General features: G+C 40.5%; 1 protein-coding gene across 2 annotated transcripts in view; it reads right to left on the minus strand.

Annotated features, from left to right (window-relative positions):
- The window catches only part of LOC139620090 (helicase ARIP4-like), an 80,977-nt gene that overhangs the window by 45,277 nt on the left and 10,181 nt on the right, over window positions 1-25,519 (minus strand). The window contains exons 1-2 of one of the 2 annotated variants that reach the window (XM_071475272.1): window positions 14,098-14,214; window positions 10,050-10,212 (exon numbers count right to left, since the gene is read on the minus strand). In XM_071475272.1, coding sequence (XP_071331373.1) covers window positions 10,050-10,164 — 115 coding nt within the window. In that variant the 5' untranslated portion in view covers window positions 10,165-10,212; window positions 14,098-14,214. Of the gene's footprint in view, window positions 1-10,049; window positions 10,213-14,097; window positions 14,215-25,519 lie in introns of those variants that run through there. The other variant, XM_071475271.1, reaches the window with a different exon arrangement.

The raw sequence follows: 25,519 nt of genomic DNA on the forward strand, positions 1-25,519 counted from the left end.
TGTGCAACCCCTAATCAGGTCACACACACACACACACACACACACACACACACACACACACGCGCACGTTATGAAATGTGTTTTGACTTTGCTTCTGTTGTTCTACCAAACTTAACTGAATCTGATTCTCCAGGTTATTTTTTATCTAAAAACATGATTAATCATAGTTAAACATCATTAAAAATGTAAATTGACACTGTTGTTTAGTTTATTCTGACACTATGCTCATAAACTACTAAACCAAAACAGTTGTTGGTGTCAACATAATTGCTGTCTGGTTTATATTCAGAGGAAACTTCAGTGTTACACTGGTTAAAGTAGAGATGAAGCACAGAACAAGGTGTGTTGTTCAAGTTATGGTCCTGCAATCAAACCTGAAATTCAACTGGTTCTGCTGGAAAATGAAACAGTTATTCTTTTTTTTTTTTTTTTTTTTTACCACAGCCAGAGTGTGACGTCACCGGGAGCGGTTCTGCGTTTGTCTCTGGGGTTGCTGTCAGGTCGTTTGGCACTAGGTGTGGTCGTTAAATATCACATTAGACTCACATGAGTACTACCTCAGAAAAGAGAGTATCCGGTTCCATTCATTCATTTGAATGTGCACGACCGGCATTCATACAGAAATCGACACTTTCTGGGTTACAGGCTCATAATGTTGGGTCTTACCTCTGTTTTCGCTCTCATTGGCTCAAAACCAAACACATTTGTGTCTCTGACTCAGTTTGTGGGTCTTTCCAGTTCATCACAACTTTAAACTTCCATTGTAACAACACATAACTAGCCTGTAGTTCAGTGTTGTACTCAGCTTCCTACTAAACAACCATTCTTGTGACGTGACCCCCGACAAAAGCAAAAACGGCAACATGCTACAAATACAACATACAACATACAAGTGTTTTTTCTTACTTTTATAGTGTTATTTATATTGTGGTACATCTTAATAATTCACTGACGCTATAAATGGGTGTTTATGTCCCTTTAACGCCAGGCAGCAAACCCTCCAACGCAAACCACTTCAGGTGGCTCGTCCTGACCGTCGGGTACGGCACGAATCGGCAGGCGTTCCAGACCGGTTAACGTTGTCAGGTGGTCGCAGGTTGGTTAGGTTTAGGAAAAATTGTGTTTTGAGGAACAGTCATGGATAAATATAAAACACTGATGTTTCACAGCAAAAACAAACAACAGTCCTGCGAAAGTCCTGTGTCCTAACTACTACAGTCACCGAACAATTAAACATAACTGGGGGTCGTAATTGGGTTCGAGTGGCGCCTGCAGACACTGTGAACTTCTAAACATAAGAATTTAAACCACAAAAAGCGTAATAATGCTTACTTCACGTTATTTCTAGGAGACATGGTTACAAAACCCACTGCCTTTCAATTACTGCTCCATCACAGCTCAGAACAGGCCTTAATGCCTCAGCAGAGGAACACAAACTGGACATGCACTTCATTCACAAACCAACCCAATGATTAGTGCCTTGGAAAAGTTGTTGGAAAAGTTGTGCATAATCTGTTAGAAAAAAACCTAATTACACATCCAGCTGATACAAAGAAACATTAGTATTCATCTGGAGTTGTTCCTCTATTCCTCCTCTGTTCAGCTGTAGCTCTCATCTCCACTAACTCCTGAGGAAAATATCTGGCTCTTTAGCTGCCAAGAGCTGCGCTACGTTCCCCAGCTAGTCACTAACGTTCTCTGGTTTACCTGAGCTCGTTCTCCTGAAATAGCCGCTGCTGCTGCTGGAAACACGGCGGGTGAGAAAGCTGATGGGAGGCTAAAAAGCTCTGCAGAGCTGCAGCGATGGGTGACATTTCCACCAGCAACCTCTTTTCACTTCACATGCTCAACTCAAGGTTTTAATCAAAGCTGTCACCCTTAAATAAAACATTGTGGACATCCTTGAATAAAAACATTATGTGCTGAGAACATAATGGCACCACTGTTGTTAATTTCTGTCTGGAAGTGAAAAGCATAACATTAATAATCTCCCTTGCAAAAGTAACAACCTGGTGTTGCACCGGTCTGATTTTGACTGAAGTTGGCAAGGTGATGCATCTTGATTACACCACCAGGTGTCTTAACATTCGTGGGAGGAAACATGTTTACTTGTTTTTCTTCAGAGTGTACTGTGCTTACCCACGCCTCCACACAGGCAGGGGAGCAACAGGCTAATTAACAGACTATTACTCTCCTGCTCTCTGGAGTCAGTGTGTGTCTATGTACATATGTATGTATGTGTGTGTGTGTGTGTGTGTATATGTGTGTGTGTGTGTGTGTGTATGTATATGTGTGTGTGTGTGTGTGTTATGAAAGATGTGATTAAACCTTATGACAGCATCATCTGAGCTGCAGAGCGCCAATAACATGCAGCACACACCCCTCAATCTGTTCACATACAGACTCGCACACACCCACGCATGCACTAAGAACCCTGAGGTACACAGTGAGAAAGTGGACACACACACACACACACACACACAAACACACACCTGACCCAGAACAGGCATCCCAACAGCACTGTGAAGCTGAAGAGGATGATTTTATTTTAGGAGACTGGTCCCACCTCCCCAAGTCCATTTCTCAATGTCACTCTTTGAAGAATGGCCTCGCTTCTTCTCACACACACACACACACACACACACACACACATTGTTTCTTCTGGGCTGAGTCTGAGTGTGTGTGTGTGTGTGTGTGTGTTCCCTGTATTTTTCTGGGTCAGTTGGTGTTTTCCATTGTGGCCCTTCCCACCTGCTTAAGACTCAGAATGTGTTTCTGCTTTTTTAACAGATGTTTGTTAAATAAAAGTGATTTTGACACAGATTCTGTGGCTCCTGCATCCAAGATCTTAATGTTGAATTCTGTTAAAACAAATTTAAAAAAACACTGACCGGTCTTTTATCATAATATACTTAATGTTATATCATGAAATCAATAACTACGTATTCAGGAGGGGGCAGGTATATCTGATGCAGCCCTGCTGTGGTTTTCAATAGACAGTATTTGTTTCTGGGCTCTTTAGCCCTGCTAACATGTCGAGTGCCCCAAGGTTCAACTCTAGATCCAGTCTTATTTTCCTTGTATGTTTCCATAGGCAGACATGATTGTTCCCTGTAGTCAACAACTGTGCATTGTTTGATCCTGGCCTCAATGTAATAATCATATCAGCTCTTCTCATCTTGTTTTACTGTCTGATTTTGAGTTTTAAAGATGCAGATTAAGTTGTTACACTTTGTTTCCTCACGACTGGACGACTACAATGATGTGAAAGTAGTAAAACCAGGGAAAGTGAACATATCACTCCACTTTTAGCATCAATATACTGCTTACATATTTCTTTTAAGATTGGTTTTAAGGCTTTTTAGATTTCTTTAGTGGCCATTATTTTCACTAAAACTAATTTATATCAGTTAGCCTAGATTATTTAAAATCTGTTTTACTGATTTCTGCCATGTTAATTTATTCCTGTGTCTTTTTATCACTTGCTTGAATGTTCTGAGAAGTGCTATACAAATCGCACATCATAATCATAATATTAATTGATGCAATTGATTCAAAAATCCTTTAAATCTAAGTCCAGTTCATTGATTTGCAGTTATAATTAGTCAAACCTATAAAGGTTATTTTAACATATATATTTCTTCCATGTAACTGTGAATATACATAGAAGACAAGACAGAAATGTCTCTCTGTACCTGTCTGTTTACCTGCTCTCTCTATCTCCAGTTTATTATGGAAAAGGAAAGTCTCCAACGTTTCCATTGCATCAGCTTTTTTGTGCAATTTTCCCCCCTAAATTACTCCGGAAAAAAAAAAGAAAACAGGTGGGAAAGCAGTAACATTAAAACACACACATACACACCAGGCTCCCATCACCGTCACATACAGTAAACTGCCTTCATGAGGCACCAGCTTATGTGACGACTTTTCCAAACACGTTTTCTAAAAACACCTGCACTTAGCAACAGAACGTGTCACTTCCCACGTGTGTGTGTGTGTGTGTGTGTGTGTGTGTGTGTGTGTGTGTGTGTGTGTGTGTTTGTGTGTGTGTGTGTGATGTATGTATGAGTGTTGAATGGGGTGCCAGTGGTCACCATGACAACCCCAAACCTTTCCAGTGCAAAAACTGTGATGATGAGAAACTACTAATTATCAAACTTTCAGAAACCTGACCTTTTACAACTGGAAAAAAAAGCAAAGCAAAAATATATAAAAAAGTCTCCTTTTCTGAGAATTTATAATTGGAATGAGGCACCAGACAGAAAACAGATGTAGAATAATTGGTTATAATGTTATTACAATTTGTTTGTTTTTTACATGTTTCACAAAACTATGGTTTTCTTGGTGGAAATAAACTTTTTTTGTCAATCCTGATAAATATTTAATCCATACGTCACACATTTTTGTTTAGGATGATTGTGTCACATGAATATTAAACTCCCACTCACTATCATGATTTTCTTTGTTCTCCTATTGTACTTTTCGACTCTAAATGGTATTTGGTGCTGAAACATACTCGCTAATGTTGACAGAGGAGGTGACGAACAGAAATTAAACTGAAAGAACTCAAAGCAGATATGAAAGTAATTTACAGGAACATTTAAATCAAGTAAATTGACAGATGTTTGGACATAAACATTACAGTACAGAGTTAAAATGAGATATATAAATAAAAAATGTAGGGACTGAAAGGACACAATGAATGGAGAGGAATGAAGGTAAGTCAATGAAGAAGAGGACAGAGAGAAGTATAAAGAGAAGAAGAGAAAAAATAAAAAGAAGTGGGAAAGAATGGGAGATGTGGATGAGAAGAACAAATGGGAGAAAACAGTAGAAAAGGGGGGATGTTTAACCTGGAGGAGGAAACTGTCACAACTCTGAGGGGGCTGGCGTCCTGGTGACTGTTGTTATGGCAACGGTGGGATAGACGCAGGAGACGGCAGGGGGTGATGATGTCACGAGAGCAAAATAGACCGGCAGAGCGAGGACGATAAACATGTAAATGTGTTTTTTCTTTTTAATGCTTCCATCACTGGCCAAGATGACTGACTTTCAGCTCTGCGTGCTCTGAAAGAACAGAGTCTTCCTCCTGAACTGGGCTGGGAATCAGTACAGAAGTACTGAAGTACAGAGTTTTTTTTTTCTTTTGCATGTATTCAGGGGCCCAACATGAAGCATGCAGTGAAGCTAAGTGGATAAATATTCCAGCAACAACTTTGCTCAGCAATTTTTAAAGTGTTGTTCAGAGCAACACAATTTGAAATTCCATTTAAATCATGTAAAGCAAAGAAATAAATTCAGTTTTAAAGGTACAGTTATCAAAAAGCAAAAAACAAGGGAAAGTTTACTAAGAAAATAGTGAGATTCTATCTATTCTATATTCTACATTACTGCAAAGCTGCAAATTCAAAAGCATGAGTTGTATTTCCAACTAGTTTCTGTTAATTCAGTAATGCATGAAAATGAAAATGTTTTTTTTTTTTTTTTTAATTTCCTCTATTTAAATGCATTTAAGATTGCAAGATTTAAAATTCAGCAGCCAAACATCAGCTTTAAGAAACTGTCAAACTGGTGTATTTTTTGTTAGTTTGCTTGTTAATTGTACCATGTAATCTAACTCTGACCACGGATGTACTCAGCTTTGTTTAATAAACGTGTTTTCTATGTCACTAGAATGTTAAGCAATTACAAATCCTATCTATTTAATACAATTTTATTTCCTTTTAGCCAAGGCCAAAGAAGAAATAAGCCAATTAATTTGAAAAATATAATAATATAATAATAAAATAATAATAATAATATAATATAATGAAAGGACTGTATTTAGGAACCAACTGCACAAAAGTCAGTGCACCCTTCATTGTAACCTTTTTACACTAAAATTGGTGAGTATAAGCACATTTAAAACCCGCTAATAAAAGCGGATTGACCCCTTTTCCACTGTCAGGCGAGTTTGCCTTTCTGTCCGAACTGAGGACACGACTGCAAGGAGCGATGTCATCACATGCACTAACAGAGCAAACAGACAGAAACAGTGTTAGCCAGCGTGAAAACTGTTAAAATCCTGTAAAACTGTCAGAGCGTCTGTGATTGTTTGTTTTTAAAACTTATTTCGGGGCTGCGCTCACTCTTTCGTCTTCGAGCGAAGTGCAGCTGCAGTGTTTCTGGTTTAACAGCACCGTGTTGGGCAGGTGACAGGTCTCTACAGAGTCTGTGCTCTGAACGATGTTACAGCAGGAAAAGGGGGGAAAATGAGTGTGATCAGAGTCAGAGCTGATAAACACCTGCGTCTACTGCAGAGTCATTCGACCCAGGTGTGAATGCTGATTGTACCTTTTTCCATTGCAGATAAAAGCCAGGTTTAGTGGGTTTTTTGACCAATGGAAAAGGGTCTTGAGTGACGTTCCATTCTTTTATTTTAACATATTGTATGTATACCTTTACTTTTGATGACACATTCGATTGTCCAGGGCATGTTTGGAGCCAGTCTAACACAAATCTGCTGTTTTCTGGAGGGTTTTTGTTGCGCCAACTTCTGCTTTAAAACAGAAGTGTTCTACTGGATTCAACTATGGTGACATACTTGGCCAGGTCATGGTGTGCCTGTGTGAGTTTAGCAGTGTGTTTGGGATCACTGCCATGTTGGAAAATTCCTCTCCTGCCAAGCTTCTTGAGACTGGGAGTCATCTTTTGATTCAGTATTTGTACATAAACGTGTATTCCCGGTGCCATCTATAAATCTTATCTCCTCCACACCTTTTGGACTCTTGCAGCCCCATATCAGCACATTCCCACAGTCGTCACAGTGCAGCCCGTGTGGTAGTCCTGGCCAGGTCCACACCGAACATGCTGAACCCCATCTGATCCAAACACATTTATTTTGGTTTCATCTGGCCAAATAATGAGCTGCCAACATTCATCAAGCCTCTTTTCGTGTTTGGAAAAGTTTGATCTTTTTGTGTGTGTTGTTTTGCGAGCACGGATTGATTGTCCTACAGACTGACTCCATGCATTATCCTTCACACGGTCCTGATCAGTCGAGGAAATTTCCACAGATAAATCTTGTGCCAAGTCAGAAGTGCTCTGTGTAAATAGCAAATTTTATGACCCTTCATTTTTTACAGATGGACAATGTGCCTTCTGTTAATGGCAGTGTGGCTCTTCCTATACATGCCCTCTCATCACTGCTGCAGGTTAGATTATCCTCTAGCAATGTGGTTTCTAACTTGTTTGATTTTAATGATATACAAGATAAAAAACTCTACATTTCACCTTAAAAATAATACAATTATTCTACGATGACACACTTTTTAATCTGCTATGACCCAGCTGCTGTGCTGGGTCAGTTATACAAAGGGTTGCACAACTGTTGTGGCAAACATGTTTTATAAGCCTGACGAGTAAGCAGGAAGGCACGCGGACCTGAACCCAGTTTTGTTGAATGATTAATGACTCATCATCATGTCTCTCTCTCCCTCTCTCTCTCTCTCTCACACACACACACACACACACACACACACTCTCTCTCACACACACTGTATATGTTGTCCTAAATACAGCAGTAGCACCCTGTTTGATGCCATGTAACTGTAATGGTGGCTATGCAGGCTCTCAAAGTGTGTATGTGTGTGTACATGTGAGGGAGGGACTGTGTGAGATGAGAGTGAGGAGGTTTGCTTGGCCACTCCCCTTTCTGTGATGTCACAGGAAGCACTGGCTAATTGATGGATTTATTTATGAGTTTATCAAGAGCAGTTGTGTAGCCGAGAAGCATTTTCTTTATAGACCGCCAGTACAAAGGAGACAGAACATCTCAAACTGCAAATGAGGTCAGTGACAAAATCATCACCACATTAAAAAACAGACATGGGGCACTCCGAGTTTAGCCCAGCTTTAGTTTCCTGTGTCTGTTATTACTGTGACTTTGACTGCCTGGATCCACTGCTGTTGATAGTCATGTGTGGCTGAACAACACAGAAGTGATTGATCAGCAGTTGCATATTGTCTTGGTGCTCCTTGCCTTTAAAGAAACAGTTCAACATTCTGGGCGATGGTCTTCATTTGCTTTCTTCCACAGAACAAGCTGCGAAGAACGATGCCACTCTCAGTTAAATCTGTCTGTTAAGCATCTTATTTTATTTCGTTCATACAAAAACAGAAATGTAATTAGCACCTTGCAGTTGTGTGCCTCTGCCAACCAGTCAAGTTGCAGGAAATATGGTCACGAACTAACTCACTGACTAAAGGCCAGGAGTTTGTGACGGTCACAGTGACCTTGACCTTTGACCTCTCACCACCAAATTCTAATCAGTTCATCCTTGAGTTTAAGTGTATGTTGAATCCTATCCCTAACCCAAAATGTCAACATCTAAAACTCAAGTTAGCTCTCACAAGCTCTGCTGAAGAAAAGGCAAGAAGCAGATTTAAGGACATTTCTCGTTCCTGTGGTTAAATCTCTCGTTCTTTGTCTCTCTTATTAATTGACGCTTGAATATTTCAGAAGCTGGGACTTTTATTCCTCTGCAAATCCACTGAAAAATCATTCCAAGCATGAGGAAAAAGTTAATACAGTATGTTTAGTTTATGAAATACAAGACAAGGAGTTAACAAGGTGCTTTCCAGTCATGTCGCCCCTCCTACCCCCATCTCTCATTTCAAATCCTAAAAACAATAAATACTAAAAACCACAGGATTTTTTTCTTTCTCCAAAATGAGATCAAAGGACTGGTGTCATTTAAGTTCTCCAACTGAAGTTTAAGTCTTACCTCCTCCACACAAAAACACACTGACACAGACACATCTCCCCACACACACAAACACAAACGACGCAGCATCTAATAGAACTAATGGGTGATTCACTGGGTTATGTAACACATACTGGCAACAGAAGAAATGAGGAGAGGAGGAGACGAGAGAGTTTAGAGAAGTTTTGTTTCCCCGAGGGAGGACACGAGGCCATAGGAAAGTCAGTCTGGTCACACATGAGGACGGCACAGCTCCCGGATCAGTTTGTTCTGCAACATCTTTAAAACCTTGTCCGCAAATTCAATTTCAAATAGTAAGTACCTTTCAGAACATAGGTGACAGAGTGCTTCACAAAAGAGTAAAAGGTTAAAAGAACAGAAAAAAGCAACATTAAATGAGAAAAACACCAAAACGTGTGCATAATAACTCAAGCGCAATAACAAAGATGGGTCTTCAGCTTCGACCTAAAACACCCACAAGAGTTTGCCGACCTGACTCTTGGCAGAAGAAGAAATAGAGAAAATTAGAAACTGTAGCTTGTTCTGGAAGTAGAAGCAAACAATGAAAAAAGAAAACTGTAAACCAAACTATGTGGGAGTGAGTCCTCGCTTCATTTTTATCATGCTCGCCAGATGTCAACATCTGCCTCAAACCTTTGTATTTCAGTTGTTTGCTTATTCGGATTCGGTTCCCTCTGTTGACACTTAGCGATTGTAATCTAATACTTTTTTAAAATCAAATTCAGTTAACATCTCCTTGTGGTCTGGTAGCAGTCTCTTCTGTGTGGGGGGGGCAGGGGGCAGTGGGAGCGAGAGGCTGTAAATCTGGCAGACGCTAACGGATAGCGCCGATTTAATGATTACCACAGGAAGGAGAGGGAGCAGTCTACCCTTCCATCACTGTGTGGTCCAGTGGTCAAAAAATGTGGCAGTGTATTTGGATGAGCCAAAGTTATGTTAGGTTTTTAAACATGATAAATCATTTCCTATAATATAGTATAATAGTATAATTATGTATTATATAAAAATATACTGTTTTCCAAAATTACAGTATTTCAGAAATGACACAAAATGCAATAAATGAATTGAATACACTGCAACACACATGCAGATTTGAACTTGTACTGGAGGTTTCATGTTACGACTGATTTACACAGTATTTTATTTGGATGTAATTAGTAGGTTTTTGTGCATATTGTTCATATCTGTGCTCTGCAGTGTCTCACTTGGCTGCAGTACACCTTTCAGATGTAGTGCCTCTGGTTCTGGCTTCTAGGATAAATGTTAAAGGTAAAGCTGACTCACCAGGCACCCCCTCATCTTCATCATCTCCATCATTGTCTTCGTCTTCAACACTGACGTAGCAGATCGCCTTCTCCCTCCTCCCCCTGTTCAGCCGTTTCTCTTCTTCATCCGACATCCTGACCTGCAGGCTGCTGCTACCTCAGCATGGCCGCTCTGCACACACCTGACGCACAGAGCACAGATCAGAGCGAATCAATGAATCAACAAGTGCAGACAAAATCAATTCAATGACTCCTCCCTGTCAGGAGCCTCACAGTCCTTAATCCCCAACATTTATCTGACCTTAACCTAGAGGAGCATCATTAATACAACACACACACACACACACACACACACACACACTAAAATATTATCAACATGTCATAATCAACTTCCATGATGCTGAATATAAATTGATTTTCATTTTTAATTACATTATTTAGCTTTGTGATGAGATGATAACCAGCTCAAACACAAATTTACTACAACTGTAAGCAAGTAATTTGATTGGACTAGAGGTGTTTCATGAGTGCTGATACAGAGTAAAGCAGCGCTGGGCCTTTTAACTACATGTATCACTCAGGTTTACAGGTGTTATATTAACTGTTAATGAGCGTTACATTAACAATCGTTATCTTAGATTGTAACAAACTCTGCACCACAAAGATGAAAATATTTCCAGAATTAACATTTGAATTAAATTATGTATGTTCTTCAGAAGACCACCTCCAGGGGCGACATCAGCCGACCTCGACCTCAGCGTGAGGTAACGTGTCGACAGCGTAGCAAGAAGGTTAGGAAAATGTTTATGTGTTGCTTAGCAACAGCCCAGCACCAGTCCAGTTGCAGAACTATTTGTGTTTAATGATGAAATAAACAAACAAATGATGATCAGCAGTTATTTATGACTGTTGGTATGGTGCTCGTAGAGCTGCTGTATAGAAGTAACATCAGACTCAAGGTCGTGACGTTGTCTTGAATATCAGCGCAGATGTGAGTCAGTCGTATTTTCATTGCACAGTGTAAATATTCATACAGTATATATTTATATATTTTTCTATATTTTTTGCACTACATTCCCCACATCTTTATTATTATTGTAAATATTCCACATCTTTGTTGTAAATATTTCATTTAAATTTTTAACTTTTGATATTACCTTTAATTTTACTCGAAGTTTATTTATGTTACTGTTTTGCACCAAACACCAGCACAAATTCCATGTATGTGAAAACATACATATGAGAACATTTCTACAGGACAACTACAGTGAAATAAGAATTCCTTCTAAGTTGATGCCTGAATCCATCGTTTCTTTTTTTTTTCAATGCAGGGTAAAAACTATCAAAGGACCGGGGAGGGGGGGGGGGGTTCCCAAAATACAGGAGGTAGTCTGGTCAATTTTTAATCTTTGATCAGGTGAAGATAATCATCAACAATCAGACACACAAAGGGACGGATGAAAAGGCCACAGGACATCACTCTGCTGTGAATATTAACCACGTAGTGAACAAACAAACTCTCATATTCATATAGATTGTGTATTCTCTCCCTGAGGGAGGGAAATGCATCAGATTCTTTTGTTCCTGCTGCGCTGTAGGTAAAGTTCACCTCCAGGGTTTTGCTTTTACTTTACAGGAGTATTTCAAAAGCCATCTGTGAGAAAGTAAGAGACATAACCAACACTGTGACCTGAAGATGAAAGGCAGAGCTGCAGAATAGATGGACAGAGGGAAATGTACCAGAGAGAGACACAATGAGAGAGGTGAAGAGCTCTCAGAAGTTTCTAAGATGCTTTTAAAGCTGCGTCTCTCAGCAGCGGCAAAATAACACTCACATCACTCACAGGCTTTTCTCTGCACCAGAGTGAAACAATCAGGAACTGAAACCACACGCTAGCACTGTGTCCTTCATTACCAGCTGTGGTTGGATAAAAGCAAAGTTTTGTTCCTTTTTTTGTTTTACAGCGCCATAAATCTGTGATGTATACAAGAGTCGTGATCATTATTTAAGTTTCAGACAGTTACAAAGGCAGAAAGATTCTCTATGAAAAAATTGTATGAATCACATTAATTCACTGACGTCAGCGAAATGTTTCCTTGGCCGACATCTACCTACATGAACTAGAATTATGGCTAAAATAAAAAGCTTTTAATAATGTGCACTGAGGCTGAACACACAGAAGTATCACACCTTGCATAACATTACACAGCGGATTACACAACAGGTAGCTCCGGCCAAGTTGACTTATTGGTCCGACATGGTGGTTTTACAAGCCTCATAAATCCAACCAAGCTAAACTTCATGGACCGGCTGCTTGGCTGAAAACCAGCAACCAAGGACCTGGTGAACTCTGATGTTCTGCTTTCCCAAAACACAGATGTGTGTGTAACCACAGGACCTGTTTAAATGGATTTCTGATTTTTTTTCTATGTTAATAATCTCATAGGAGAAATATTTGTCAGATATGGCTCAGTACAGAACTGTAAACCTGCAGAATACTACAGTGTAGTTGGGATGATGGCAGCAAGGTGGCAAGCAGAACAATCATCAGGCTCTCATTGCATCTCATTTTGCTACACTCATGTTCAAGCGAGTGAAATAAAAGCTACTTCAAATCAGCTCTAGGATGATGAAAAGGGCCCCAGACCATATGCTGGCAATCGCTGCTACAGCGCTGATCCTCGTCAAGACCATATACTGTTTATAAAAACAGACACAGACTCCGGGTCTGAGAAGTGAAGCCAATGTTGAAGAGCTTCAAACCTGCATTCTATCTAATGACCATCAGGGGGCGACTCCACTGGTTGTAAAAAGAAGTCTGATTGTACTGAAGTCTATGTGAAAGTATCTCTACTTCTCACTGATTTATTCCCTCAGTAAAGGTTTTCCTGATGAGTTTATGTCTCAGTCTCTAGTTTCAAGTCTTCTTCAATACAACATGATGTTCATTTTTTAAATTATGGTCCATTTAGAGGAAAATAGACCATAAAGCAGGGGATGCATTTTACTGTGTGATTGACAGACTGTACCACACACAGTGACCTAGAGGACAGAGCAGGTCAGCTCTACCCCTCTCCTCCTCAGCTCCACCTTCTCCTCCAAATATGGTTTCTTCAAGATGGCGACGGACAAATTATAAACTCGAGGCTTCAAAACAGCAGCTCACAAACCGATGGGTGACGTCACATTGACACTCGGTCCAGACAAAACTGTTGTAGTCTACCAAAGGTTAGGGAAGGTTCAGCAAGATGGTTAAAAAAGTTACTATGGACTTTCTGTGGTGATACAACCATGTCACATTATTTCTGCTACTAAACATAAAAACACCGTTTGCTTGTTCAACAAATGGTGTTTTTCTGTCTTCACAAACGACAACAACAATCAGAGAACCTCACTGTAAAAAAATCCATTTTGTTTTCAAAAACAGAAATAGAAAATATTAAATGTTTTCCTTTTTAGACTCTATCATAGTGTAAGTTCTCTTATACAAAATACCTTATGTGATCTAATACTGTATGTGAGCATAAAATTAAATCAAGCTAATTATGTAAAGAGGACCAAGAGTCTACAGCCACAGCAGCTCTATAAATGCTAACATCACAACGTTACAGTGACAATGTTAACACACTGATGTATAGCAGGTAATATTCATTTTAATTACCATTATAGTTCAGCATGTTAACATGCTGCCATTTGCTAATTAGCACAAAAACAAAGTTTGGCAATAAACTGAAGTACAGGACTAAATAAAAAAAAACATGGTGACACAAAGCAGAAAGTTAAGAGGAACGAGGTGAATGTGACAATAAAACTTCATGGGGAGCAATCCGATCGTTGTCGAGATATTTCTCTCTGAGCCACAAAAGTCAAAGTTGTGGAGGCGCAAGAAGAAGAAAGTCACTGGGATTCATCCTCTGGGGCCATGAACATCCTGACAAATCTAATGTGAATTTCCAGAAAATAATTGTTGAGATATTAATCTCTAGAAAACTGCCATCCCCTGCTGCTGGCACTGCTAAAAAAAACAAAAAAAACAAAGCGGGATGGGGAGGGGCTTGAAACAAACCTGCTGCTGGGACAGAAATCCTGTGTCTTGCTCAAGGACACTTCAGTAGGATGGCTGTTTAATCCCACACTGCTGATTTAAAAACTCTGTAACACTCCGTTGCCCCCAACAATCAGGAACCGTGACACAGTTACCGACCACAGACGAACCACGGCTAGGAAACTGCACTACTGCAAACTGGGAACAGGCACATACAGTACTTGGATCAGTGACCTCCTTATGTAACATTACATGCCAGGGAAGTGGTGAGTGCAGATTTTGGCTGGGAGGTCTTTGGACTTTCTGCGCGTGTGAACACACTGTGCACTGATGTCCAAGTTCTGCCATTCAAAGCCAAACATAATAACCACGCGAGAAAGGACATGGAAAAACCTGTCGTCGAGAGGTCACACTGTTTTACCGGTAGCTGCAAGAGTGGACAGGACTGGCAGGAATTAGGAAATCTGTAACTCTGAAGTTCTGAGCATTTTAAAAAGGAAAATCTGGTGTAAATGGAGCTCATGAAGTTATGAGATGAAAAATAGGTTCTACGTTTTCTACGTGATGAAGCATCTGTCTAAAAAAAAAAAACACATAACCTGGCTCCACTTACACTACACATGTTGAAAAGTAGGTCGCATGAATCTTCCACAGACAGCCTGTACAGCCTGTTATTATCCTACATAACTTGGAAGTCACATCCTCCCAAAAACAACTTGGATTCATTGCAATCAAGCTGCGTGTAACTTTATCTGCCGGAGGACAGCAGGCCTGTTCTGGTCACGTCAGGCCTTCTGTGAGATGACTGTTATATAACGTACAGTGCATGTGTGCTGCTCCGAGCAGCTGCAGGTGAACATGGCGCGTGAACACCTGTGCAAAATAATGCACTCAGATGCAATAATTGTGTGAAAGTAACAACTTTTCTCAAGACTGTTTACTGATTGATTGTTATGAAGGACGTCCACCGGGTGTTCAACATTATACAAACACATTAAAATGTAATGAAACCATTCACCACAAATTACAGCCTGTACCTAATCCAGCATAAATCCTTGACAGTTTTTACAAGAGCTTTGCAGAGGTTAGATTTATTGCAGGGCTGTTGCTCTGGATTGCATTATACTGTGCAGGTGTTAGCGTTGTTGAATCCACTCTTTGCGAAAGCTTTTTCTGAGCTCCTTTACAAATGTCACCATGTGTTGCCTTCAGCTCGGCACTGATCTGACACTGTACCTGCTCCACGGGGAGTGGCACAGGTGAATCTTATTGTTTTGACTTTGAACAAGACAGTTAACATGTGGAGTCAGTGAAAACTAAAATGAGACAAGAGGAACGTTCATGTTGTTTTTGAAAGAAATAAAAAAGACATTCAGATAATAAGAAACAACTGAAAGCTGAGAAGAATTGAAGCTGAGCCCTTTTTTAAATCTAAATGAAGCTTTTGTTCACAACACAACACTAACACCACAGGCAGCGCAGCAGCTCGCACAGGTTTTTTAACCAAGCATCCATTCAACCTTGGACTGACGGCAGATATTCATCTTGGAGAAAAGACGTTTGGTTGAGAGATACTGTCATTAAACCCATTTTCATGTCTAACCAGACCAGTGCTAAAGGGATAATTTGGGTGATTTGAGGCGGAGATGTGTGAGGTAGTCACACATAGTCAGCGTGTTACCTGCAGTAGATTCAGATCAGCACCAGTTAGGAGAGGCAGCAGGGAACATGGCGCATTAGCAGAGTGATGTGCTGCTGTGAACGGGGTCATTTAAATGTTCACTTCATTTACAATATTTTCAGCACTTTACCTTCCCTTCCGCACTACATTTTCCTCAACTGCTGAACTACTGTATTCCTACGCACAAGCACACCTACGGCGCTCACTGTATTACGCCGCAGTCACAGGTCAGTGAACCAGAAAGAGCTAAACTTCACTTTGTTTTGTTGTTTTTTTTTAACATGTTTTTATTTGAAGAAATGAACATTCATCACAGATTTCAACATCCATCATTTTTCTTATATATATATATATATATATATATATATATATATATATATATATATATATATATATATATATATATATATATATATATATATATATAAATAAAAGAAAGAAAAAAATAATAATAAAAAATAATAATAAAATAAAATAAAAATAAATAAAATAAAATAACAGAAGAAGTGGATATGGAATTATGCCTGCTTAATTTTCAGTCTTGTGGGAGGACTTCAAGTTTCTCAAAATAAGATAGTAGAGGGGCCCATGTTTCAAAGAATTTTTGGGTTGACCCTCTAATGCAATATTTTATCTTTTCCAACTTTAGGAATAAAATCAGGTCTTTCATCCAGGAGGAGGATTTGGGTGGATGTGCTGATTTCCACTCCAACAGGATTCTCCTCTGAGAGTTGAAAAAGCAAGCACATTTTTAATTTTATTTGTCATAGATGAACCTTCCCCTGGGACTCCAAATATAGCCATTTCAGCACTAGGTTGGATATCTCTGCCAAAAGCTTCAGATAAAGTTTGAAATATCGAGGTCCAGAAATTATACAGTTTATTACAGGACCAGAACATATGGGCCAAATCAGCTTTAGCTATATGACAACATTCACATGTTTAACTTCACTTTGTTTTGACAGGAAGATGAAGCGCTGAAAATATTCTAAATGAAGCAAACATTTTAACGGGTAATAGATTGTTTCGGTGGGCGTCTTTTAAAAGTGTTTTTTTCTGCTGACCCCGTCCACAGCAGCACACCGCTCAGCTTCTGTCCTGGTGCTCCTGACCACTTCTCTAAACTGGAAGTTTGTGAGGTCACAGTGACCTTGACCTTTGACCTCTGACCACCAAAATCTAATCAGTTCAACCTTGAGTCCTTATGAATGTTTGTGCCAAATTTGAAGAAAGTCCCTCAAGGCGTTACTGAGACATTGCGCTCACATGGCCAAAACAGTGTTTTTTGAGGTCACTGTGACCTTGACGTTTGACCTCTGACCAACAAAATCTAATCACATCATCCTTGAGTCCTAGTGAATGTCAACGTCAAATTTGAATTAGATTCATCACGGTGTTACTGAGATATCACTTTCACAAGAACGAACAAGAACCTGATAAATCCTCCGTCTCTTTCTGTCGCCGTCGTGTCGACGTAAAAACACAGACGACCGGAGAACCTGAAAAACCTTTTCAGCTTGTGGGCTCGGTGAGCTCCCTCTCATCAGCAGTATCCACTTCTCTTAAGACATCATGAACAAGGACATGGGACCTGTATTATTAAACACACTTGCTGTTACCACAGTAACCACAAAATCTCAAGAATATCAACGACAACGGCACTTTATAAACACAAGACAAGCATCATTTCATCATTTCAATCATTCAGCTGCTTTTTGCTGGTATTTCGTTTCATTTCATAATGAGAAACACAAGAGACTCCAGCAGTGGGAGACGAATGAATCAGACCCTCAAATTCAATATGCACAGAAAAGAGCTTTTACTTGTGCTGAAGCACCAACCAGAAACTTAAAAAACATTCAAACTATCATGAAAAAAGTCTCACACAGGGAGTTGAACTCTTAATATAAAAATGAAAAAGAAGAAGAAACCATTCCTGCTTTTCCCCCCACATCACCTTACCTTACGTAACCTCACACAGGAGGCCAGGGAGGCACTCCACAGACGTCTGATTCAGCCAACATTACTTCTGACTGGGCCAGACAGAACGAGAGGCTCTTTAAATTTAGGGAATATGGAAACAGGATGCTGATGAGGGCAAAATATAAAAAGCACAGATGAGGGGGAGGGGGTTAAAATAAAAAAAGGGGGGGGGGGTGTGTATGAAGGATGATGGGGGAGATGGACAAAGACAGGAGGTGTAGGAGGGGGGAGGTGTATGGGGAGGTGGGGGAGGGGAGCAGTCTGGTCTGTTTGGTGTCCTAAAACCAGCCCCCTGACCACGGCGGGAGGGGGGCGGATAACCTAAATTTCTCTAGTAAAAAATAGGACACTGTATCTGGAGCCAGCAGGAGATGAGTGCACACATGTGGTATCTCCTCCCAGAGGAGCTGGAGATGGACGCAGCAGCTAAAGCTGTTTGCATTTCTGCAAATTACATTGATGTGTCTCAGTTGTTTAAAATCCACTGTGGCTTTATTCTGATTGTGTGTATCTGAATTAGTGCCGCAGAAAGTGTCGCAGCTCCAGGTTTTCCTGGCGTTTCCCTGTTCTCTCCCTCGAGTCTCCGCCTCTGTGGTGTGGGCGTGGCTCCCCTGCACCTGGCTCCTGGTTCACTTCCACGCCTTTCACCAATAAAACCATCAACCTCGTGGTGTGAGAACCCAGACTCTTCAGTGGGTTCCCAGAGCCCAGCTTCCCATCACTTCCCATCAGCCACTTCACCCAACCAGCCGGTGACAAAAAAAAAATAAAATAAAATAAAATCTACAGTCAGTTCCTGTTGCCTGAATGTTCTCCAGTGATGGTGTAACTGCAGCTGTTTTACAACATGCTGTGCTCTTGACTCAAACACAACATTTAGATTAAGTGGGGTGAACATCCAGACTCTACACTTTCCCCTGTGTCACAGCCCGGCTGGTGATTCAGGTAAATAATACAGGTGCACGCTTACAGATATGTTCCAAACTGAGGGCTTAATGGACAAAATACAGAAGACTTTCTGCTTCACATATGCACCCACAGACACCATGTAATTACCTCTTAAAAGCTCCAGAGAATGAGAGAGGGGGAGAGAGAGAGAGAGAGAGAAATAAAAACGAATGATAAAGGAGGAGGGCAGTGAGAAGACAGCTGCTTGCATAAGCTGTGTTATGTAAGATCTGCCTAATATGCCACTGTTCTGCTTACTACAAAAAATAAAGTTATACAAAATATATGCCAAGATGCAATGACAATGTACACACACACACAGTTCACCACTCCTCCCTCCCTCTCTTTCATGAAGCTCAGCTTAAAAATCACCACACATTTCATGTTCATCTCTCTCTCTCTCTCTCTCTCTCTCTCTCTCTCTCTCTCTCTCTCTCTCTCTCTCTCTCTCTCTCTCTCTCTCTCTCTCTCTCTCTCTCTCTCTCTCTCTCTCTCTCTCTCTCTCTCTCTCTCTCTCTCTCTCTCTCTCTCTCTCTCTCTCTCTCTCTCTCTCTCTCTCTCTCTCTCTCTCTCTCTCACACACACACACACTTGCACCTCCACATCTGGATCAACACATCCCCTTGTTCTTTACGTTAACCTAAACATGATCCCAAGTTTAACCCTCAAACAGCTTTCTGAGACACATCCTCACTCTCCAGTCGCAGCCCCGGTTCACACGTCAGCATTCGAACAGTGTGTACCAGGGCCTCATTATAAACCCTGCAGGAGCTCCAGGCAGATTTAAATGAGGGAGGAGACACATACAAAGGGAAGGAAGGGGGGAGGGGAAGGGGGTAATTAACATGAGCTGCATCAGGTTGAACTTTCCTAAAAAGTCTGATTTGGCACAGTTTCGCAAAAATGTGAGCCAAATCTCTTCTTCAAATCTGAGCAATTTAGGAATTCAGGCAATTTTTTCCAATGAGCTCTGAATGAATGACACAGAGAGAGAGAGAGCTGAACAGTGTGTGCAGTTCACACTTTGAAATAAAGAGGGTTGATCCCAGCTGTTGTGTTTTTACAAAATCCTTCCCCTTATACCTCATCTTCACATCGCAGGAGTCACTTCTGAAAAACGGGATTGGGAGAAAAAACAAAGACATAAAATAATGACCGGAAAGTTGAATGAAAAACAAGCTCAGATTCAGTTTGCTTTTTAAGTTACAACCACTAACAGCAGGTCACTAACAGCGTGGCAGACTGATGACGCACTGCACGGACAATACACCACCGGTTTCCCAAATGCAGGTCATTTGCAAGAATAATAAAATAAACAATAAAAGCACCGACACTCCAATTTGTGGCGCTGAAAATGGATATTGTGTAACACCTTCCTTTTATATTGGACTGGCTTACAGACTTAGAAGATCTGCATCACATTCCCCTGCTTGTGTAACAGAATTACACAATAGTGAAGCCTGGTGGTGGTGGTGGTGGTGGGGAGCGGGCGGAGGGGAGGGAGGGGGTTAACCAATCAAATCGTCAGAGGAAATGTGTCTGCAAATGCTTGGTACTTCAAAAAAATTGTGTTGTTGTTTTGTGTTGTTGTTCATTAATTGGTGGAGTTGACTTTTTACATTGTGTTTCCCTTGGCAGGAGAGAGACCTGATGACCACAATTAATGATTAATTTCACTGTCAACTAATATTTCGTTAAGCAGCCTGACTATATTGGTTATTCATTGGCTGATGCTACATGTATTTAAATTCTATAGGAACAAGAAATGGATTCATATATTGATTCATATACAGTGCAGCCGGAAAGTATTCACAGCGCTTCACTTTTTCCACATTCTGTTATGTTACGGCCTTATTCCAAAATGGATTAAATTCATTTTTCTACACACAATACCCCTTAATGACAAAGTGAAAAAAGTTTGCTTTAAATTTTTGCAAATATATTAAAAATAAAAAACTAAAAAATAAGTATATAAGTATATATGTATTCACAGCCTTTGCCATGACACTCAACATTGAGCTCAGGTGCTTCCTGTTTCCACTGATCATCCTTCAGATGTTTCTACAACTTGATTGGAGTCCACCTGTGGTAAATTCACTTGATTGGACATGATTTGGAAAGGCACACACCTGTCTATATAAGGTCCCATAGTTGACAGTGCAGGTCAGAGCACAAACCAAGCCATGAAGTCCAAGGAACTGTCTGTAGACCTCCGAGACAGGATTGTATGGAGGCACAGATCTGGGGAAGGGTACAGAAAAATTCCTGCAGCACTGAAGGTCCCAATGAGCACAGTGGCCTCCATCATCCGTAAATGGAAGTAGTTTGGAGCCACCAGGACTCTTCCTAGAGCTGGCCGCCCGGCCAATCTGAGCGATCGGGGCAGAAGGGCCTTAGTCAGGGAGGTGGCCAAGAACCTGATGGTCACTCTGACAGTGCTCCAGCGTTGCTCTGTGGAGAGAGGAGAACCTTCCAGGAGGACAACCATGTCTGCAGCACTCCACCAATCAGGCCTGTACGGAGTGGCCAGATGGAAGCCACTCCTCAGTAAAAGGCACATGACAGCCCGCCTGGAGTTTGCTAAAAGGCACCTGAAGGACTCTCAGACCATGAGAAACAAAATTCTCTGGTCTGATGAAACAAAGATTGAACTCTGGAGGAAACCAGGCACCGCTCATCACCTGATCAATACCATCCCTACAGTGAAGCATGGTGGTGGCAGCATCATGCTGTGGGGATGTTTTTAAGCAGCAGGAACTGGGAGACTAGTCAGGGTCGAGGGAAAGATGAATGCAGCAATGTACAGAGACATCCTTGATGATAACCTGCTCCAGAGTGCTCTGGACCTCGGACTGGGGTGAAGGTTCATCTTCCAACAGGACAACGACCCTAAGCACACAGCCAAGATAACAAAAGAGTGGCTTCGGGACAACTCTGTGAATGTCCTTGAGTGGCCCAGCCAGAGCCCAGACTTGAACCCGATTGAACTTCTCTGGACAGATCTGAAAATGGCTGTGCACCGACACTCCCCATCCAACCTGATGGAGCTGGAGAGGTTCTGCAAAGAAGAATGAGAGAAACTGCCCAAAAATAGATGTGCCAAGCTTGTAGCATCATACTCAAAAAGACTTGAGGCTGTAATTGCTGCCAAAGGTGCTTCAACAAAGTATTGAGCAAAGGCTGTGAATACATATGTACATGTTATATTTTTGTTTTTTATTTTTAATATATTTGCAAAAGTTTCAAGCAAACTTTTTTCACTTTGTCATTAAGGGGTATTGTGTGTAGAAAAATTAATTTAATCCATTTTGGAATAAGGCTGTAACATAACAAAATGTGGAAAAAGTGAAGCACTGTGAATACTTTCAGGATGCACTGTATTTATTATACAGACATTTGTCCACAGAGGATGAACCAAACTAAATTTATTGATCACTGGTGACTCCTCTCGTCCCGAGGTACTGTGTGGACCCCCGGTCTTCTCCTCTAGCGCCACCATCAGGTCCAATGTCCAATTTGTTTAATACTTTAGTTGAAGGTTAATTAGCTGCAAAACTAACAACATGCAGTTGTACTTTGTGTTTAGGGCTGAATTAGCAAATGTTAACATGCTAACTTGCTACACTAAGTTAAAACTAATTTAACATTTTATGAAATGTGATGTCAAACAACTTTAGAAAGCTGCTGCTACTTAACCTTCACAGAGAGGCATCAAAACGTTTATATGATTAAATACTTATTCTTTATTTTCACAGATTTTTGTTTTTCCATTGCCCACAATTTATTCGAATTTTTCCAGGTGTGAGCAGCTCCTGTTTCCTGGAAAACAGCATGAAACAACAGCACACACCAAAAAATCTGCAGTATTTCGTATGCATATTGTCCGGTTTGAGTTTATTTCGAGTACTTAGATTTGAGTATATTTCACTTTTAGTCTTGTTCGTTGATAAAAGACTAATTAAAGTTAATTTTGATTAACTGATTGTGATAGTTGTACTGCTGAGATTAGACAGATAAAATGAGATAGATTAACTGTTTCAGCACTAACCCTTTCAGCTCCAAAAATAGATTTCAAATATCTGAATCTGCCGCACTGTGTTACTTTATTGTCAATATGCTTCAGGCCAGGACCAGAAAGACATATTTCTTGTGCTTGTTTGTTAAACAACACATTGAAATAATCGTGTCTCAGAGTTGATCTAAATTTGGCCACAGTCAGGCTAAAAGTATCTGACCTGTATTATTCCTCCAGGACCTAAATCCTGCTGATTCTAATTTGGACCTGAGGCCGCTCAGACATACAACCTGTTTCTCTATTTCTATCTTGGAACCTTTAAATACGAGCAACGCGTACAAGTTTATTGGCGATTAGCCTGCATTTAATACTCGGAGGTCACACACACACACTAGTGACCTGGATAAGTGAGGTGGGTTCGAGAAGCAGCGGGGGAGGGCTCAGAAATCAGTGATCTCTGATTGGACACTGCTGGCTGGTCCTTAGCCAATCAGTGAGGGTTTAGCAGGTTCACTGGGGTTGTTGAGGGTTCACATGGGGACACTGGAGGGGAAGGGTCTCCACTGCTCAACCTATATATGCTCCATCAATCCTCGGCCACAATAGGAGGCGGCTCCCTCTGTCAGCTGATAAAACACAACTGCAGAAAAAAGCAGTTTGACAGCTTCAGTATGAAGAGAAGTTCGCCTCATTTTTCTCTACAGGAATCAATTTTCTTCCATTATCACCATCTAAAGAGAGATTCTTTGACCCACATTGGCAAGCCAACAACTGTTTATTCAAAGGCTTCCAATTTAAGTTTTACCCACCTGCTTCTGCCAACATTTATCTCCTCTGTCAGGTTCATCAGACACATGAAACATCGAAAAAGAGAAGCACGATCTTACAGGGGAAACCCAGCACGACGCAGACGACTGACTGTTCATCACAAATATGGGTTGGATTGTGTCTACAGTATCGATTGCTGAACCAAAATACATCAAATTGATTGATGTTAAGTTACAGGTATTTATTTACACCTGAGCATCAGGAGTTAATGTTCCCTGGCTGCAGCCTCTATATTAGTTTTTACATTTTTTAACATAGTTCTTAGATTGAGGACTGGCAGAAGATTTTACTGGCAACAGTTTTTTGGCAAAGATATATCATTCACCACTTCCTGCATGCTTCAAGTTTTCACTGCTTTTTTTCTTGTTTTATATCACTTTAAAGCGAATAACAGATTCATTAATAATGAATATAATCCCCAGTTATACATATAAGTGATTATTTCATTATATATTAAAATTTTATACATTCAGTTCATACATTCACATTCAAGTTAGATTTTATACTATTTACCACTTTGCACTAACTATTAACTAGCTCACACTGACCCTTTCTGACGCCTGAGCTTAATCATCAATGGAACAAAACCAGAGTCTTCAGAGTTAAATAACCCAGACTCATCAGTCTAATGTTAAGAGGACGCAAAAAGCTTTGGGGTCACTGCTCGGTTAACACCGTTTACATGGCAACACTTGGAGAAACCACAGATGTTTCTTCTGTATTGTGTTATTTAAAATACTGGCGGTCGCTCCAATTGTCGTTTCCACAGGAAAATAGTCAATTCTGGGATTAGATGCAATTTCTATTCCTAATTGTTCCTCTTTTACCCTTTTGTTTTGGACAGAGTTTACGTTTATGTTGATTATGTGTCAGTTTCCACATGAAGCAGTGACCATACATACAGCTTGATTACTTGAATGGGTTCTAACATACATCAAATATCATGAGTTTGGTTTTTTTCCATGATGGACCTACAGTAAAACTACTGGCTGTGAGTTTCACTTGTTAAGTGAAGCCAGGAATACACTGGACACGTGATCAAGGTGTTTGGTATCTCACCTACTTTTCACACGCCACACGCGTCTTGCAGCAAAAACATAAAGAGAAAAAACCTGTTGAGTCATTTTGACATCACACTGTGAATATTACACAAAACTGACACCTTCCACTATCGTCTCTATGTCCGGGCTGAATCTGAACTTGTCACAGAAATGAAAAAAATATAATATATAGTTTTAACATTTATATATTTAATATATTTTAGCAGCTGCATGTGGAGACAGCTACATTTTAGAGATGTTTATGGCAAAAATAAATCAGAATTAATTTAAAATGAAGAGAAAAATCATTCTGAGTAGACAGAGCTGCAGCAGCAGCGACGCAGCAGGTACACAGCCGGCGTGAATACACACGTTTCTCCGTACCACAGCAGCAACTGCAGCAACTGCAACAACGCACACGCCAAGCACCCAGTGTGTCTGGTGTGAGAGGTTTGTCTGCTGAGGCTCCAGAGAGAATCCAAATCCTCACACACTGTTGATAAAGTTGCTGGAAGTTACTAAACTATGACCCCATCATTTTCCCTTTTCAATTCAACTCTAATGTAATTTCTCATGCTCATCACATCTGTTTGCTGTGTTAGCTGCTACAGCAGCACAGTTTGTCAGTAGAGTCAGTAACGTCGCAGATTCAAAGGGAAGCTTTAGAGCATCTCTTCACATTCATTAATTCAGCAGACGACGGTGCAGCGGTGGATCTGCGGGTTGATTTTACACTACGTCGTTACCTAGCTGGTGAGATTCAATTCAACCTCGTCCAGGTCTTTTACTCTCCCGTTAACGAGCTAGCTGACCATGTAGCTACTTTCACAGCTCGTCAGTTGAGTGGAGGCTTATGTGTGAGCATCGTAGCTCGTTCTGCCTCGACGTTATAGCATTAATAGAAGTGTAACTAATGGTAACATCACATGCATTCACACCAAACTCACA

The sequence above is a fragment of the Trachinotus anak genome, unplaced genomic scaffold, assembly GCF_046630095.1.
Source record: "Trachinotus anak isolate AG129_WGS33_773 ecotype Australia unplaced genomic scaffold, CSIRO_AGI_Tana_v1 ptg000004l, whole genome shotgun sequence".
Classification (NCBI taxonomy): Eukaryota; Metazoa; Chordata; class Actinopteri; order Carangiformes; family Carangidae; genus Trachinotus; species Trachinotus anak.